This window comes from Culex quinquefasciatus, chromosome 2 (assembly GCF_015732765.1).
Source record: "Culex quinquefasciatus strain JHB chromosome 2, VPISU_Cqui_1.0_pri_paternal, whole genome shotgun sequence".
In the NCBI taxonomy this organism is placed as follows: domain Eukaryota; kingdom Metazoa; phylum Arthropoda; class Insecta; order Diptera; family Culicidae; genus Culex; species Culex quinquefasciatus.
In genome coordinates, this window is record NC_051862.1 from 106,842,665 (window position 1) to 106,863,217 (window position 20,553).

General features: G+C 20.4%; 3 protein-coding genes across 9 annotated transcripts in view; 2 read left to right on the plus strand and 1 right to left on the minus strand.

Moving 5' to 3' along the window:
• The first annotated feature begins 14,993 nt into the window (after positions 1 to 14,993).
• Positions 14,994 to 16,013, plus strand: LOC119766174 (craniofacial development protein 2-like). Its single transcript, XM_038250605.1, has 2 exons — positions 14,994 to 15,042; positions 15,451 to 16,013. The coding sequence occupies exons 1-2, from the start codon at positions 14,994 to 14,996 to the stop codon at positions 16,011 to 16,013; spliced, it is 612 nt and encodes a 203-aa protein (XP_038106533.1).
• LOC119766175 lies at positions 16,010 to 18,304 on the plus strand. The gene has a single exon (XM_038250606.1). The coding sequence runs from the start codon at positions 16,010 to 16,012 to the stop codon at positions 18,302 to 18,304; it is 2,295 nt and encodes a 764-aa protein (XP_038106534.1).
• A 1,562-nt stretch (positions 18,305 to 19,866) lies between these two features.
• LOC119768052 overlaps positions 19,867 to 20,553 on the minus strand; it is a 170,588-nt gene continuing 169,901 nt past the window's right edge. For all 7 annotated transcript variants that reach the window (XM_038258391.1, XM_038258390.1, XM_038258394.1 and 4 more), the window contains one exon: positions 19,867 to 20,197. In XM_038258391.1, the coding sequence (XP_038114319.1) occupies positions 19,960 to 20,197 (238 nt within the window). In that variant the 3' untranslated portion in view covers positions 19,867 to 19,959. The remainder of the gene's footprint in view (positions 20,198 to 20,553) is intronic.

Here is a 20,553-nt window from a genome sequence, read left to right on the forward strand (position 1 = left end):
AATAATAATAATAATAATAATAATAATAATAATAATAATAATAATAATAATAATAATAATAATAATAATAATAATAATAATAATAATAATAATAATAATAATAATAATAATAATAATAATAATAATAATAATAATAATAATAATAATAATAATAATAATAATAATAATAATAATAATAATAATAATAATAATAATAATAATAATAATAATAATAATAATAATAATAATAATAATAATAATAATAATAATAATAATAATAATAATAATAATAATAATAATAATAATAATAATAATAATAATAATAATAATAATAATAATAATAATAATAATAATAATAATAATAATAATAATAATAATAATAATAATAATAATAATAATAATAATAATAATAATAATAATAATAATAATAATAATAATAATAATAATAATAATAATAATAATAATAATAATAATAATAATAATAATAATAATAATAATAATAATAATAATAATAATAATAATAATAATAATAATAATAATAATAATAATAATAATAATAATAATAATAATAATAATAATAATAATAATAATAATAATAATAATAATAATAATAATAATAATAATAATAATAATAATAATAATAATAATAATAATAATAATAATAATAATAATAATAATAATAATAATAATAATAATAATAATAATAATAATAATAATAATAATAATAATAATAATAATAATAATAATAATAATAATAATAATAATAATAATAATAATAATAATAATAATAATAATAATAATAATAATAATAATAATAATAATAATAATAATAATAATAATAATAATAATAATAATAATAATAATAATAATAATAATAATAATAATAATAATAATAATAATAATAATAATAATAATAATAATAATAATAATAATAATAATAATAATAATAATAATAATAATAATAATAATAATAATAATAATAATAATAATAATAATAATAATAATAATAATAATAATAATAATAATAATAATAATAATAATAATAATAATAATAATAATAATAATAATAATAATAATAATAATAATAATAATAATAATAATAATAATAATAATAATAATAATAATAATAATAATAATAATAATAATAATAATAATAATAATAATAATAATAATAATAATAATAATAATAATAATAATAATAATAATAATAATAATAATAATAATAATAATAATAATAATAATAATAATAATAATAATAATAATAATAATAATAATAATAATAATAATAATAATAATAATAATAATAATAATAATAATAATAATAATAATAATAATAATAATAATAATAATAATAATAATAATAATAATAATAATAATAATAATAATAATAATAATAATAATAATAATAATAATAATAATAATAATAATAATAATAATAATAATAATAATAATAATAATAATAATAATAATAATAATAATAATAATAATAATAATAATAATAATAATAATAATAATAATAATAATAATAATAATAATAATAATAATAATAATAATAATAATAATAATAATAATAATAATAATAATAATAATAATAATAATAATAATAATAATAATAATAATAATAATAATAATAATAATAATAATAATAATAATAATAATAATAATAATAATAATAATAATAATAATAATAATAATAATAATAATAATAATAATAATAATAATAATAATAATAATAATAATAATAATAATAATAATAATAATAATAATAATAATAATAATAATAATAATAATAATAATAATAATAATAATAATAATAATAATAATAATAATAATAATAATAATAATAATAATAATAATAATAATAATAATAATAATAATAATAATAATAATAATAATAATAATAATAATAATAATAATAATAATAATAATAATAATAATAATAATAATAATAATAATAATAATAATAATAATAATAATAATAATAATAATAATAATAATAATAATAATAATAATAATAATAATAATAATAATAATAATAATAATAATAATAATAATAATAATAATAATAATAATAATAATAATAATAATAATAATAATAATAATAATAATAATAATAATAATAATAATAATAATAATAATAATAATAATAATAATAATAATAATAATAATAATAATAATAATAATAATAATAATAATAATAATAATAATAATAATAATAATAATAATAATAATAATAATAATAATAATAATAATAATAATAATAATAATAATAATAATAATAATAATAATAATAATAATAATAATAATAAATAATAATAATAATAATAATAATAATAATAATAATAATAATAATAATAATAATAATAATAATAATAATAATAATAATAATAATAATAATAATAATAATAATAATAATAATAATAATAATAATAATAATAATAATAATAATAATAATAATAATAATAATAATAATAATAATAATAATAATAATAATAATAATAATAATAATAATAATAATAATAATAATAATAATAATAATAATAATAATAATAATAATAATAATAATAATAATAATAATAATAATAATAATAATAATAATAATAATAATAATAATAATAATAATAATAATAATAATAATAATAATAATAATAATAATAATAATAATAATAATAATAATAATAATAATAATAATAATAATAATAATAATAATAATAATAATAATAATAATAATAATAATAATAATAATAATAATAATAATAATAATAATAATAATAATAATAATAATAATAATAATAATAATAATAATAATAATAATAATAATAATAATAATAATAATAATAATAATAATAATAATAATAATAATAATAATAATAATAATAATAATAATAATAATAATAATAATAATAATAATAATAATAATAATAATAATAATAATAATAATAATAATAATAATAATAATAATAATAATAATAATAATAATAATAATAATAATAATAATAATAATAATAATAATAATAATAATAATAATAATAATAATAATAATAATAATAATAATAATAATAATAATAATAATAATAATAATAATAATAATAATAATAATAATAATAATAATAATAATAATAATAATAATAATAATAATAATAATAATAATAATAATAATAATAATAATAATAATAATAATAATAATAATAATAATAATAATAATAATAATAATAATAATAATAATAATAATAATAATAATAATAATAATAATAATAATAATAATAATAATAATAATAATAATAATAATAATAATAATAATAATAATAATAATAATAATAATAATAATAATAATAATAATAATAATAATAATAATAATAATAATAATAATAATAATAATAATAATAATAATAATAATAATAATAATAATAATAATAATAATAATAATAATAATAATAATAATAATAATAATAATAATAATAATAATAATAATAATAATAATAATAATAATAATAATAATAATAATAATAATAATAATAATAATAATAATAATAATAATAATAATAATAATAATAATAATAATAATAATAATAATAATAATAATAATAATAATAATAATAATAATAATAATAATAATAATAATAATAATAATAATAATAATAATAATAATAATAATAATAATAATAATAATAATAATAATAATAATAATAATAATAATAATAATAATAATAATAATAATAATAATAATAATAATAATAATAATAATAATAATAATAATAATAATAATAATAATAATAATAATAATAATAATAATAATAATAATAATAATAATAATAATAATAATAATAATAATAATAATAATAATAATAATAATAATAATAATAATAATAATAATAATAATAATAATAATAATAATAATAATAATAATAATAATAATAATAATAATAATAATAATAATAATAATAATAATAATAATAATAATAATAATAATAATAATAATAATAATAATAATAATAATAATAATAATAATAATAATAATAATAATAATAATAATAATAATAATAATAATAATAATAATAATAATAATAATAATAATAATAATAATAATAATAATAATAATAATAATAATAATAATAATAATAATAATAATAATAATAATAATAATAATAATAATAATAATAATAATAATAATAATAATAATAATAATAATAATAATAATAATAATAATAATAATAATAATAATAATAATAATAATAATAATAATAATAATAATAATAATAATAATAATAATAATAATAATAATAATAATAATAATAATAATAATAATAATAATAATAATAATAATAATAATAATAATAATAATAATAATAATAATAATAATAATAATAATAATAATAATAATAATAATAATAATAATAATAATAATAATAATAATAATAATAATAATAATAATAATAATAATAATAATAATAATAATAATAATAATAATAATAATAATAATAATAATAATAATAATAATAATAATAATAATAATAATAATAATAATAATAATAATAATAATAATAATAATAATAATAATAATAATAATAATAATAATAATAATAATAATAATAATAATAATAATAATAATAATAATAATAATAATAATAATAATAATAATAATAATAATAATAATAATAATAATAATAATAATAATAATAATAATAATAATAATAATAATAATAATAATAATAATAATAATAATAATAATAATAATAATAATAATAATAATAATAATAATAATAATAATAATAATAATAATAATAATAATAATAATAATAATAATAATAATAATAATAATAATAATAATAATAATAATAATAATAATAATAATAATAATAATAATAATAATAATAATAATAATAATAATAATAATAATAATAATAATAATAATAATAATAATAATAATAATAATAATAATAATAATAATAATAATAATAATAATAATAATAATAATAATAATAATAATAATAATAATAATAATAATAATAATAATAATAATAATAATAATAATAATAATAATAATAATAATAATAATAATAATAATAATAATAATAATAATAATAATAATAATAATAATAATAATAATAATAATAATAATAATAATAATAATAATAATAATAATAATAATAATAATAATAATAATAATAATAATAATAATAATAATAATAATAATAATAATAATAATAATAATAATAATAATAATAATAATAATAATAATAATAATAATAATAATAATAATAATAATAATAATAATAATAATAATAATAATAATAATAATAATAATAATAATAATAATAATAATAATAATAATAATAATAATAATAATAATAATAATAATAATAATAATAATAATAATAATAATAATAATAATAATAATAATAATAATAATAATAATAATAATAATAATAATAATAATAATAATAATAATAATAATAATAATAATAATAATAATAATAATAATAATAATAATAATAATAATAATAATAATAATAATAATAATAATAATAATAATAATAATAATAATAATAATAATAATAATAATAATAATAATAATAATAATAATAATAATAATAATAATAATAATAATAATAATAATAATAATAATAATAATAATAATAATAATAATAATAATAATAATAATAATAATAATAATAATAATAATAATAATAATAATAATAATAATAATAATAATAATAATAATAATAATAATAATAATAATAATAATAATAATAATAATAATAATAATAATAATAATAATAATAATAATAATAATAATAATAATAATAATAATAATAATAATAATAATAATAATAATAATAATAATAATAATAATAATAATAATAATAATAATAATAATAATAATAATAATAATAATAATAATAATAATAATAATAATAATAATAATAATAATAATAATAATAATAATAATAATAATAATAATAATAATAATAATAATAATAATAATAATAATAATAATAATAATAATAATAATAATAATAATAATAATAATAATAATAATAATAATAATAATAAATAATAATAATAATAATAATAATAATAATAATAATAATAATAATAATAATAATAATAATAATAATAATAATAATAATAATAATAATAATAATAATAATAATAATAATAATAATAATAATAATAATAATAATAATAATAATAATAATAATAATAATAATAAATAATAATAATAATAATAATAATAATAATAATAATAATAATAATAATAATAATAATAATAATAATAATAATAATAATAATAATAATAATAATAATAATAATAATAATAATAATAATATATAATAATAATAATAATAATAATAATAATAATAATAATAATAATAATAATAATAATAATAATAATAATAATAATAATAATAATAATAATAATAATAATAATAATAATAATAATAATAATAATAATAATAATAATAATAATAATAATAATAATAATAATAATAATAATAATAATAATAATAATAATAATAATAATAATAATAATAATAATAATAATAATAATAATAATAATAATAATAATAATAATAATAATAATAATAATAATAATAATAATAATAATAATAATAATAATAATAATAATAATAATAATAATAATAATAATAATAATAATAATAATAATAATAATAATAATAATAATAATAATAATAATAATAATAATAATAATAATAATAATAATAATAATAATAATAATAATAATAATAATAATAATAATAATAATAATAATAATAATAATAATAATAATAATAATAATAATAATAATAATAATAATAATAATAATAATAATAATAATAATAATAATAATAATAATAATAATAATAATAATAATAATAATAATAATAATAATAATAATAATAATAATAATAATAATAATAATAATAATAATAATAATAATAATAATAATAATAATAATAATAATAATAATAATAATAATAATAATAATAATAATAATAATAATAATAATAATAATAATAATAATAATAATAATAATAATAATAATAATAATAATAATAATAATAATAATAATAATAATAATAATAATAATAATAATAATAATAATAATAATAATAATAATAATAATAATAATAATAATAATAATAATAATAATAATAATAATAATAATAATAATAATAATAATAATAATAATAATAATAATAATAATAATAATAATAATAATAATAATAATAATAATAATAATAATAATAATAATAATAATAATAATAATAATAATAATAATAATAATAATAATAATAATAATAATAATAATAATAATAATAATAATAATAATAATAATAATAATAATAATAATAATAATAATAATAAATAATAATAATAATAATAATAATAATAATAATAATAATAATAATAATAATAATAATAATAATAATAATAATAATAATAATAATAATAATAATAATAATAATAATAATAATAATAATAATAATAATAATAATAATAATAATAATAATAATAATAATAATAATAATAATAATAATAATAATAATAATAATAATAATAATAATAATAATAATAATAATAATAATAATAATAATAATAATAATAATAATAATAATAATAATAATAATAATAATAATAATAATAATAATAATAATAATAATAATAATAATAATAATAATAATAATAATAATAATAATAATAATAATAATAATAATAATAATAATAATAATAATAATAATAATAATAATAATAATAATAATAATAATAATAATAATAATAATAATAATAATAATAATAATAATAATAATAATAATAATAATAATAATAATAATAATAATAATAATAATAATAATAATAATAATAATAATAATAATAATAATAATAATAATAATAATAATAATAATAATAATAATAATAATAATAATAATAATAATAATAATAATAATAATAATAATAATAATAATAATAATAATAATAATAATAATAATAATAATAATAATAATAATAATAATAATAATAATAATAATAATAATAATAATAATAATAATAATAATAATAATAATAATAATAATAATAATAATAATAATAATAATAATAATAATAATAATAATAATAATAATAATAATAATAATAATAATAATAATAATAATAATAATAATAATAATAATAATAATAATAATAATAATAATAATAATAATAATAATAATAATAATAATAATAATAATAATAATAATAATAATAATAATAATAATAATAATAATAATAATAATAATAATAATAATAATAATAATAATAATAATAATAATAATAATAATAATAATAATAATAATAATAATAATAATAATAATAATAATAATAATAATAATAATAATAATAATAATAATAATAATAATAATAATAATAATAATAATAATAATAATAATAATAATAATAATAATAATAATAATAATAATAATAATAATAATAATAATAATAATAATAATAATAATAATAATAATAATAATAATAATAATAATAATAATAATAATAATAATAATAATAATAATAATAATAATAATAATAATAATAATAATAATAATAATAATAATAATAATAATAATAATAATAATAATAATAATAATAATAATAATAATAATAATAATAATAATAATAATAATAATAATAATAATAATAATAATAATAATAATAATAATAATAATAATAATAATAATAATAATAATAATAATAATAATAATAATAATAATAATAATAATAATAATAATAATAATAATAATAATAATAATAATAATAATAATAATAATAATAATAATAATAATAATAATAATAATAATAATAATAATAATAATAATAATAATAATAATAATAATAATAATAATAATAATAATAATAATAATAATAATAATAATAATAATAATAATAATAATAATAATAATAATAATAATAATAATAATAATAATAATAATAATAATAATAATAATAATAATAATAATAATAATAATAATAATAATAATAATAATAATAATAATAATAATAATAATAATAATAATAATAATAATAATAATAATAATAATAATAATAATAATAATAATAATAATAATAATAATAATAATAATAATAATAATAATAATAATAATAATAATAATAATAATAATAATAATAATAATAATAATAATAATAATAATAATAATAATAATAATAATAATAATAATAATAATAATAATAATAATAATAATAATAATAATAATAATAATAATAATAATAATAATAATAATAATAATAATAATAATAATAATAATAATAATAATAATAATAATAATAATAATAATAATAATAATAATAATAATAATAATAATAATAATAATAATAATAATAATAATAATAATAATAATAATAATAATAATAATAATAATAATAATAATAATAATAATAATAATAATAATAATAATAATAATAATAATAATAATAATAATAATAATAATAATAATAATAATAATAATAATAATAATAATAATAATAATAATAATAATAATAATAATAATAATAATAATAATAATAATAATAATAATAATAATAATAATAATAATAATAATAATAATAATAATAATAATAATAATAATAATAATAATAATAATAATAATAATAATAATAATAATAATAATAATAATAATAATAATAATAATAATAATAATAATAATAATAATAATAATAATAATAATAATAATAATAATAATAATAATAATAATAATAATAATAATAATAATAATAATAATAATAATAATAATAATAATAATAATAATAATAATAATAATAATAATAATAATAATAATAATAATAATAATAATAATAATAATAATAATAATAATAATAATAATAATAATAATAATAATAATAATAATAATAATAATAATAATAATAATAATAATAATAATAATAATAATAATAATAATAATAATAATAATAATAATAATAATAATAATAATAATAATAATAATAATAATAATAATAATAATAATAATAATAATAATAATAATAATAATAATAATAATAATAATAATAATAATAATAATAATAATAATAATAATAATAATAATAATAATAATAATAATAATAATAATAATAATAATAATAATAATAATAATAATAATAATAATAATAATAATAATAATAATAATAATAATAATAATAATAATAATAATAATAATAATAATAATAATAATAATAATAATAATAATAATAATAATAATAATAATAATAATAATAATAATAATAATAATAATAATAATAATAATAATAATAATAATAATAATAATAATAATAATAATAATAATAATAATAATAATAATAATAATAATAATAATAATAATAATAATAATAATAATAATAATAATAATAATAATAATAATAATAATAATAATAATAATAATAATAATAATAATAATAATAATAATAATAATAATAATAATAATAATAATAATAATAATAATAATAATAATAATAATAATAATAATAATAATAATAATAATAATAATAATAATAATAATAATAATAATAATAATAATAATAATAATAATAATAATAATAATAATAATAATTTTATCACATCCAGATAGCTGGCCCTACGAGGTTTTTCGAGAATTTCTTTGAATCCATTCAAAATTTTATTATATTTTGTTTTGAAAACATATTTGAAGTTACTTGGCAAGCATGCCGAATTGAAAAAAACAAGCTTGTAGGACTTAGAAATAATGTTTTGCATATTTAGAATAATTTTATCAACTCCTCATAGCTGGCCCTACGAGATTTTTCGAGAATTTCTTTGAATTCATTCAGAATTTGATTATAATTTGTTCTGAAAACATTTTTAAAATTACTTGGCAAGCATGCCGAATTAAAAAACATGCTTGTAGGACTTAGAATTAATGTTTTGCATATTTAGAATAATTTTATCAACTCCTCATAGCTGGCCCAACGAGATTTTTCGAGAGTTTCTTCGAATCCATTCAAAATTTTATTATATTTTGTAGGACTTGGAAATAATGTTCTGCATTTTCAGAATAATTTTATCAACTCCTCATAACTGGTCCTACGAGATTTTCTGAGAATTTCTTCGAATTCATTCAGAATTTTATTATAATTTGTTTTGAAAACATTTTTAAAATTACTTGGCAAGCATGCCGGATTAAAAAACATGCTTGTAGGACTTAGAATTAATGTTTTGCATATTTAGAATAATTTTATCAACTCCTCATAGCTGGCCCTACGAGATTTTTCGAGAATTTCTTTGAATGGCTGGCCCTACGAGATTTTTCGAGAATTTCTTTGAATCCATTCAAAATTTTATTATATTTTGTTTTGAAAACATATTTGAAGTTACTTGGCAAGCATGCCGAATTGAAAAACGTGCTTGTTGGACTTGGAAATGATGTTCTGCATTTTTAGAATAATTTTATCAACTCCCCATAGCTGGCCCTACGAGGTTCTTTGAGAATTTCTTTGAATTTATTCCAAATTTTATTAAAATATTTTCAGAAAACATTTTTAAAATTACTTGGCAAGCATGCCGAATTGAAAAATATGCTTGAAGGACTTAGAATTATTGTTTTGCATGTTTAGAATAATTTTATCAACTCCTCATAGCTGGCCCTACGAGGTTTTTCGAGAATTTCTTTGAATCCATTCAAAATTTTATTATATTTTGTTTTGAAAACATATTTGAAGTTACTTAGCAAGCATGCCGAATTGAAAAACATGCTTGTAGGACTTAGAATTAATGTTTTGCATATTTAAAATAAATTTATCATCTCCTCATAGCGGCCCTACGAGGTTTTTCGAGAATTTCTTTGAATCCATTCAAAATTTTATTATAACTTGGCAAGCATGCCGAATTGAAAAACATGCTTGTAGGACTTGGAAATAATGTTCTGCATTTTCAGAATAATTTCATCAACTCCTCATAGCTGGTCCTACGAGATTTTCTGAGAATTTCTTTGAATCCATTCAGAATTTTATTATAATTTGTTCTGAAAACATCTTGTCAAGCATGCCGAATTGAAAAACATGCTTGTAGGACTTAGAATTAATGTTTTGCATATTTAGAATAATTTTATCAACTCCTCATAGCTGGCCCTACGAGATTTTTCGAGAATTTCTTTGAATCCATTCAAAATTTTATTATATTTTGTTTTGAAAACATATTTGAAGTTACTTGGCAAGCATGCCGAATTGAAAAACATGCTTGTTGGACTTGGAAATGATGTTCTGCATTTTTAGAATAATTTTATCATCTCCTCATAGCTGGCCCTACGAGGTTCTTTGAGAATTTCTTTGAATTTATTCCAAATTTTATTAAAATATGTTCAGAAAACATTTTTAAAATTACCGAATTTAAAAGCATGCTTGTAGGACTTAGAATTAATGTTTTGCATATTTGGAATAATTTTATCAACTCCTCATAGCGGCCCTACGAGGTTTTTCGAGAATTTCTTTGAATCCATTCAAAATTTTATTATAACTTGGCAAGCATGCCGAATTGAAAAACATGCTTGTTGGACTTGGAAATGATGTTCTGCATTTTTAGAATAATTTTATCAACTCCCCATAGCTGGCCCTACGAGGTTCTTTGGGAATTTCTTTGAATTTAGTGGTTAGCGGGTCCGGTGGTTTAGTGGTTAGCGTGGTAGCCTCTGAATCCCAGTATGGCCTGGGTTCAATCCCAGACGGACCCGGTGGCATTTTTCGAGACGAGATTTGCCTGACCACGCCTTCTATCGGATGGGGAAGTAAAACGTCGGTCCATTAGCGTAAAAGAGGTTTTGAGTGACTCACCACACATAACCTTCGGACGCCTAGAAATGAGCAGAAACTTGCAACAGAGACCACAAAAGACCCGGGGGTCGTTAAAGTGGATTACTTTGCTTTTGCTTTTTTGAATTTATTCCAAATTTTATTAAAATATGTTCAGAAAACATTTGTAAAATTACTTGGCAAGAATACCGAATTTAAAAACATGCTTGTTGGACTTGGAAATGATGCTCTGCATTTTTAGAATAATTTTATCAACTCCTCATAGCTGCCCCAAGGAGGTTTTAAATTTTTACTTTCATTCATTCATTTTCCTTCTTTGGAGCGTTTAGGTTTTTTAGATTTTTTATTGTTGTAAATTTGATTTTTGCATCATTAATCTTGATTTGTTTTTCATTTTTATGCTTTTTTAACACTGAACCTTACAATTGTTTGAATAATGTTTACTTTCTTGAATCATTTTTATTTTTCATAATCTGCCGAAGGATAACCAGAAGTTATGCCATATAGATGGCCGCCGTTGGCGGCCTTAGAATAACCGTCCAGGATAACTTCAGCCAGGTGATGTCAAAGCATTTGCTTGTAGCTGTAAAAGCGCTTTTAATGCTAAACAGTGACTTTATTTAATGCTGATTGGTTACTTGGGATCATTTTAGCGCAAAATTAATTATTTTGTCAAAATTGGTCAAAATTTTCCCATAGTTTCAGAGGAATTTGGTAAAACACTGTAATACCAAAAGAATACCAATATGTGGTGTTCGACCATTGACAAATTCTGCAATTTCGCAATATCAAAACAATACCTTTAATTGGTATGATAGCACATTTTGCTCTTGCATAATCCTTAAGACAAATTTTAAAGGGTCCAGGAATACCAAAATTTGGTATTGATACCAGAGAAAGGTATTATTACGCATTTCCCTTGTTATTTACCCATGCTCGGGTTTCTGGAAGAAGTCGTTTGTGTTCCCTGTTCACAAAAAGGGGCCTAAACGTGACGTCCGGAACTACTGCAGAATCGCTGCCCTCTGTGCTGTAAGCAAGCTCTTCGAAGTCATTGTGCTAGACTTCATCAAGTTCAACTGTTGTGATTATATCGCCCAGGAACAGCATGGCTTTATGGCGAAACGTTCTACCAGTTTCAATCTGGTCACCTATTCGTCCTTCATCCTACGAACCAAGCAGAAAAGGAAACAAATTGACGCCATCTACACGGATCTATCGGCAGCATTCGACAAGCTAAACCACCGTATTGCTGTTGCTAAACTCGAGCGACTGGGCTTCAGCGGTTCTCTGCTCGAATGGCTTCGCTCCTACCTCACCGGACGAGAAATGAGCGTGAAAGTGGGCGACGTAATTTCTGCCATATTTGCTGTTTTTTCAGGCGTCCCACAAGGCAGACACCTGGGTCCCCTGATTTTTCTCCGACGTGCATCCTCTGCTTAAATGTCACAAGCTGTCTTACGCGGACGACATAAAGCTTTTCACTTTTATCGAGGAGACTAGGGACTGCCAGGTTCTTCAAGAGCAGCTCAACCGGTTTGCAAACTGGTGCTCCGATAACATGGTTCTTAATGCAACTAAGTGTTCAGTAATCACTTTCACCCGCAAACGCAACAATTTTTTTTTTTTTGAAACTTCATCATCCCGGTACGAGAATCGAACTCACGACCTCTGGATTGGAAACCCAGCACGCCGTTAGTCGAAACCCATCCCCTACCGGTCAGTATTCCCAGTGAGCATATTAACTCTTTTAAGGGATCTGACTTTGCCGAGCCAGACAGGAATCGAACCCATCACCTTCCGCTTACTAGGCGAAACCCGTAACCTCACGGCCACGGAAGCTCGGCAAATTTCAATTTCCTTTGACTATACTCTTTCAAACACCACCATACCTCGGACTTCCTGTGTGAAAGATTTAGGCGTGATGCTGGATAGCAACATGACGTTTACTGACCATATTACGTATATGGTTTCCAAAGCTTCCAAAACATCAGGATTCGTCTTTAGGATAGCTAAGCATTTTCGAGATTTAGTCTGTCTCAAAGCTCTTTATGCTCGCTGGTTCGTTCTACGATCGAGTACTGTTCCACGGTTTGGGCTCCTTTCTACCAGAGCCATTCAACGCGTGGAGTCGGTGCAGCGAAAGTTGGTCAAATATGCCCAACGTCACATCACCTGGCCTGATCCTTTAAATCCTCCGAGCTATGGTCAGCGAACGACTGGACAACGCGTACCATAGGTACTACAAGTACCGTAGGTATAAAATAGACCCACCAAGTGGTCCTCTAGCCTCTTGTTCAGTAACTCCGATACCCTGTAACCATTGGAGAGATCGGGTAACCAACCCCGGTGGGAACTATGGTAGTATGCTGACAGGGTAAGGGGGGCTCCACCCTCTTCGGCTGTACCGTTAAGCTTCGAGACAAAAGCCTCCGTTACGGTGTCGAGAGAAAACCGCAGCTGGGTCCCGGAAGCTGCAAGGTGGCAGCCCCACCCCGAGACTAGGTATTCGCAGCCCTGGTTAGGCGGCATACCGAAGCGAAACACCAACTCAGAAAAACAAAAGAAGAAATTCAGGACGGATAAATCGGCATCAGACCAGGCGATGTAAAAAGGACAACGATTGGAAACTCGGTACTTGGAACGTTCGAACTCTCCAAGATCCTGAACGTGCTGGCCTTCTTGCCCGGGAGCTGCACAAGCTGAACGTGCATGTGGCCGCCATCCAGGAAGTTCGATGGCCCGGTCATGGAGAGCGAGAATTCACGGCGGTGGACCCCATCGCCAACACCTCTTTCAAGTACCACATCTACTATAGTGGCGGCGAAAAGGCGATGCACGGAGTCGGTTTCGTAGTGATTGGGGATCAGAAGAACCGAGTCATCAAGTGGAAGGTGGTGAATGACCGGATCTGCGTGTTGAGAATAAAGGGCAAATTCTTCAACTACAGCCTGATCAACATCTACGCGCCGACGAACGACAAGCCCGATGACGATAAAGACGCTTTCTACGAGCGTCTCGACAAGACCTATGGAGAGTGCCCAAGACACGACGTGAAGATAGTCATCGGAGACGCAAACGCGCAGGTCGGAAGGGAAGCCTTCTTCCATCCTGTCATCGGCAAGGAGAGCCTTCATCCTCGCACGAATGACAACGGCCTCCGTTTGGTCAATTTCGCCGCAGCCAGAGGAATGGCTATCTGTAGCACCTCTTTGCGCGCATGAACATTCGGAAGCACACCTGGCGCCACCCGAATGGCGAATCGTGCACACAAATCGATCACGTTTTGGTGGATGGTCGACACTTCTCGGACGTGATGGACGTCCGATCGTACAGAGGACCGAACATCGACTCTGATCACTTCCTGGTAGCGTGCAAGATCCGAGCTAGGCTGTCGAACGTGTTGACCCCGCGGACTGCGAGGATAGCGCGGTTGAACGTCCAGCGCCTCGCGAGCAGCGACGTTGCTGCAGAGTACAGTCGGAAGCTCGACGAGCGGATCAACGAGGACGCGCCTACGGGTAACACAACGGCTACCGAAGTGATCGGCACGACCAGAGGACGCAAACCCAAAGGGTGGTTCGATGCGGAGTGCCAGCGAGTGACGGACGAGAAGAACGAGGCCAGGAAACGTATGCTGGTTAAGGGTACGCGCCGAAACTGTGAGCGATACAGCGAGCTGCGAAGAGCTGAGAAACGAACCCACCGCCGAAAAGAACGGGAGTACGACGAGAAAGTACTTGCCGAAGCTCAAGCACAGTACAACGCGAACGATAAGCAGAGGTTTTATGCAACTGTCAACGGTGTAAGAAAGAAAGCGACGCCTTCCCCTGTTATGTGCAACGACAGGGAAGGTAACCTGTTGACAGATAAGACAGCGGTAGCGGCCATGTGGAAAGAGCACTTTCAACAGCTGTTGAACGGTGAGATGCGAGAGGGAGTCGTCGAGGACAGGATGAACGTTGAGAATGATGGAATAGCTGTGGACCCGCCTACGTTGGAGGACGTGGAAAAAGCCGTAAAGGAGCTCAAGAACGCGAAATCTGCGGGAAAGGACGGACTTCCGGCCGAACTTTTCAAGCACGGGAGCGCGCGGATGATCGAGATTCTGCACCAAATCGTCCAGCGAATTTGGTGCGAAGAACAGCTTCCGACCGACTGGTTAGACGGGCTCATCACCCCAATCTACAAGAAAGGGCAAAGACTCGATTGTTCCAACTATCGAGGCATCACAATCCTCAACTCAGCGTACAAAGTACTATCCCGAATCCTGTGGAGCAAGCTGAGACCGTTGACCGAGACCTTTGTCGGCGAATACCAGTGCGGTTTTCGAGCGGGTCGGTCAACGACGGACCAGATGTTCACTCTGCGACAAATCCTCGACAAGTTCCGGGAGTACAACCTGCAAACACACCATTTGTTCATCGACTTCAAGGCGGCGTACGATTCAGTCAAAAGAAACGAACGTTGGAAAATTATGCTAGAACACGGCTTTCCGGCGAAGCTAATAAGACTGATTCGTGCAACGCTCGACGGAGCAAAATCAAGCGTACGAATAGCTAATGAGACATCAGAAGCTTTCGTTACGTTGGATGGATTGAAGCAGGGCGATGCTCTCTCGAACCTACTGTTCATCATAGCGTTGGAAGGTGCTGCTCGAAGGGCAGGCGTGCAAAGAAACGGAACACTCACCACTAAATCGCACATGCTGCTTGGATACGCTGACGACATCGACATCATTGGTATCGACCGTCGTTCAGTGGAGGAGGCGTTCGTGCCTTTCAAGCGGGAAGCTGCGAAGATCGGACTGACCATCAACACTGCCAAGACCAAGTATCTGGTTGCTGGCAGAGCGCGTGGCAGTGCAGGTGATGGTGTTTCGGAGGTGGAAATAGATGGAGAAAGATATGAGGTGGTGGATGAGTTTGTATATCTTGGTACACTTGTGACGTGCGACAACGATGTGAGCTGCGAAGTGAAACGGCGGATTAGTGCTGCAAACAGGGCCTTCTACGGTCTTCGTAGCCAGCTAAGGTCCCGCAGCCTAAGGACGCCTACGAAAATCACGCTGTACAGGACCTTGATACTCCCTGTAGCTCTTTACGGTCACGAGTCGTGGACGCTAAAGGAGGCTGACCAGAGAGCACTTGGGGTCTTCGAGCGGAGAATCCTGCGTTCTATCTTCGGCGGCAAGCAAGTAGGAGACCGGTGGAGCAGGCGCATGAACTTCGAGCTGTACCAAGACTACAAACATGCTGATATCGTAAAAGTCATCAAGCACGACAGGCTAAAGTGGGCTGGACATGTAGCCAGAATGTCGGACGAGCGGGCGGCTAAAACGATATTCAGCAGCGAACCAGGACGGGGTCGTCGGCTTCGTGGAAGGCCTCGTACGCGTTGGCTGTGTGCAGTCGACGAAGATGCAAGAGCGGCCAACATTGTGGGCGACTGGAGACGAGCGGCCCAAGATCGAGCATCCTGGAAATCTTCGATTAGTTCAGCGTTGGGTCGATAGACCTGTTGCTGATAAAGTAAGTAAGTAAGCTATGCTGAGCGTTGCAAAATGCTAAACCTTGATCTTCTCTCGTTAAGACGTGATGTTGCAAAGGCAGTGTTTGTAGCTGACCTCCTGCAGTCGTCCATTGATTGTCCCGCTGTTTTCATACTTCGCAACCACTCCTTTTTGACGGTTCGCTGAGCTCTGACTAATTGCGGACATAACGAACCAGTTTCTAGTATGTGTCGTATTTTTAACTTGTGCTCTGACCATTTCGACTTTGACCTATCCCGCGACAAAATCAAAATCCGTTTCCTTCATTTCCTCAAGTCCCTTCCCTGACAATACACACGTAGATTTTAGAACACTGTGATATTTTTGTTAATTTATTGAGTTAGTTTTAAGAGTGAACCCGTCTTGTATCATTTGAGTTTTGTGTACTTGTTGATGCGAAAAGACGAGGTGGTTTTGTGACTTTTTGAGAGAGTGTCTTGGAATATGCTAGACACATCTCAAGGGGGCTTTTGTCCACCTCCTAATAAAGAAAAAAAAGTTATATAACAAATACTATTACAAAAATCAAAAAAGGTGCAAAAAAAGTAAGTACACTTTTCAAAAAATTAACATAAATGAAGTTATTTGTTGACAAATCACCATAAATCCAGCTTACGAACTCCAAATAGGCATCCTTGACTGATTAAAAAAATAATTTGGATTGAAAATAAAGTTTACTAACTACTTAGCATAAAAGTTTATATAACTCTGGAATTCTATATAAAACTTATCTAAACTTTATTTTGCAAACTTTTAATTCAACTAAATGTCAATATATTACCATAGAATTGCTAAGTAAACATTTTTGAGTGGGTATAACACCGTTTTGTGGGTCTTTGTATCGATAGAATAGATTTTTCGTTGGATTTTCGTACCAACCCGGAATTACGTGGTCGGAAAATCTTCCGGCATCGATTGCATTATTATTACAAAATCATCATGTTACGTTAATTAGAATATTTCAAATTGTTACAGAAACATCAATAATTATAATTGTATTACTTTAAAGAATGTTTCTGAGCCAAAACTTGAGTGTATGCTCTGCCACGTTTTCATCGTCTGACATGGGGCGTCGTAATTTTCACCTAGCCGTCATAGCATACTAAGGACAATGCGTACATTTGAAGGGTGAATCGTTGATTTTGGAGACACCGGACGTCGATCCAATGCGCACCTTGGGGACAGAACGGACAACCCTAATTCCTTCTGGAATGTGTTCATTGGACCATCCCCTACCTTTATTCCAAGTGAATCCATGTTGTTCCCAGACCTGTAGGAACGATTAAACGAAAAACACAAAAATCCCATAGTAATTTACATGTAAACTTTGAACCGCTAGGGCAGGCAAATTCTCAACCAAATTGGCTGATATTTGGCATGAGAGTCTCTATGGATATCCTCTACTAGGGGAACTTCGGTTTGCATGATTCTGAGAACTTTTGGTTTTGGACAAAACACCCTAATATATATACACATATACACAAGACCATGCACAGTTGTTCATCTGATTGAATAAAAAATCAAACTCATTTACAAAGCGAATTGTTTATTGATTGCATTTAAAAACACTAGCTATTGAAATTACGTGTGCTGTAGACGACTTTTTGTATAAAACAAATTCAGTTTTTGTTTCTGTCTCGGTCACATTGATTGAATTTCTCTTCATTCTCCTTATCATCTTCAACGCTGCTAGTATTTGGTTTAAAAACTCCCCTTACAGTCTCGAATGCTTTTCGAAACCCTAATTTAGTGTAAAGGCTTCGTGAAGCATTATTTTCTGGTCTAATCACAACAAATGGGAGATATCCTCTATGAATGACTAGTTTTGTCAAGGATTGAGCCAACTGAATGCCATACCTGAAAGAAAAAAGGTTTTTTTTAATCTTTGCTTTCTTTACATACAAAAAAAAAACAACGTAAAGCAAATATGTACCCAAATTCAACTTTGAACGCACTTCCTCCTAACTTCCTTCACCCTCTCCCATTCGCGATTAAAAGCTCAAAAATTCCGACAAATGGCGCAAAGAATCGAAGAATGACGATTCAAATTTTCGCTGTTCGGTTACATAGGAATGCAAACTTAAAATTGATTTTACAGCTCTTAGAACAACTTTTGAGAAAAAATTCAAGCAGTACGAGTGTAAACTTTTTGCCCTCTATCAATTAACGCAATAAAAATAATTTTGAAAAAAAATAATTTTGAAAAAATAATA

Coding starts and splice junctions, on each gene's coding strand:
- LOC119766175 (XM_038250606.1), top strand. CDS start 16,010: ATGAACATTCGGAAGCACACCTGGCGCCACCCGAATGGCGAATCGTGC.
- LOC119766174 (XM_038250605.1), top strand. CDS start 14,994: ATGGTCAGCGAACGACTGGACAACGCGTACCATAGGTACTACAAGTAC. Junction 15,043..15,450: donor CCATAGGTACTACAAGTACC/GTAGGTATAAAA, acceptor GAACTCTCCAAG/ATCCTGAACGTGCTGGCCTT.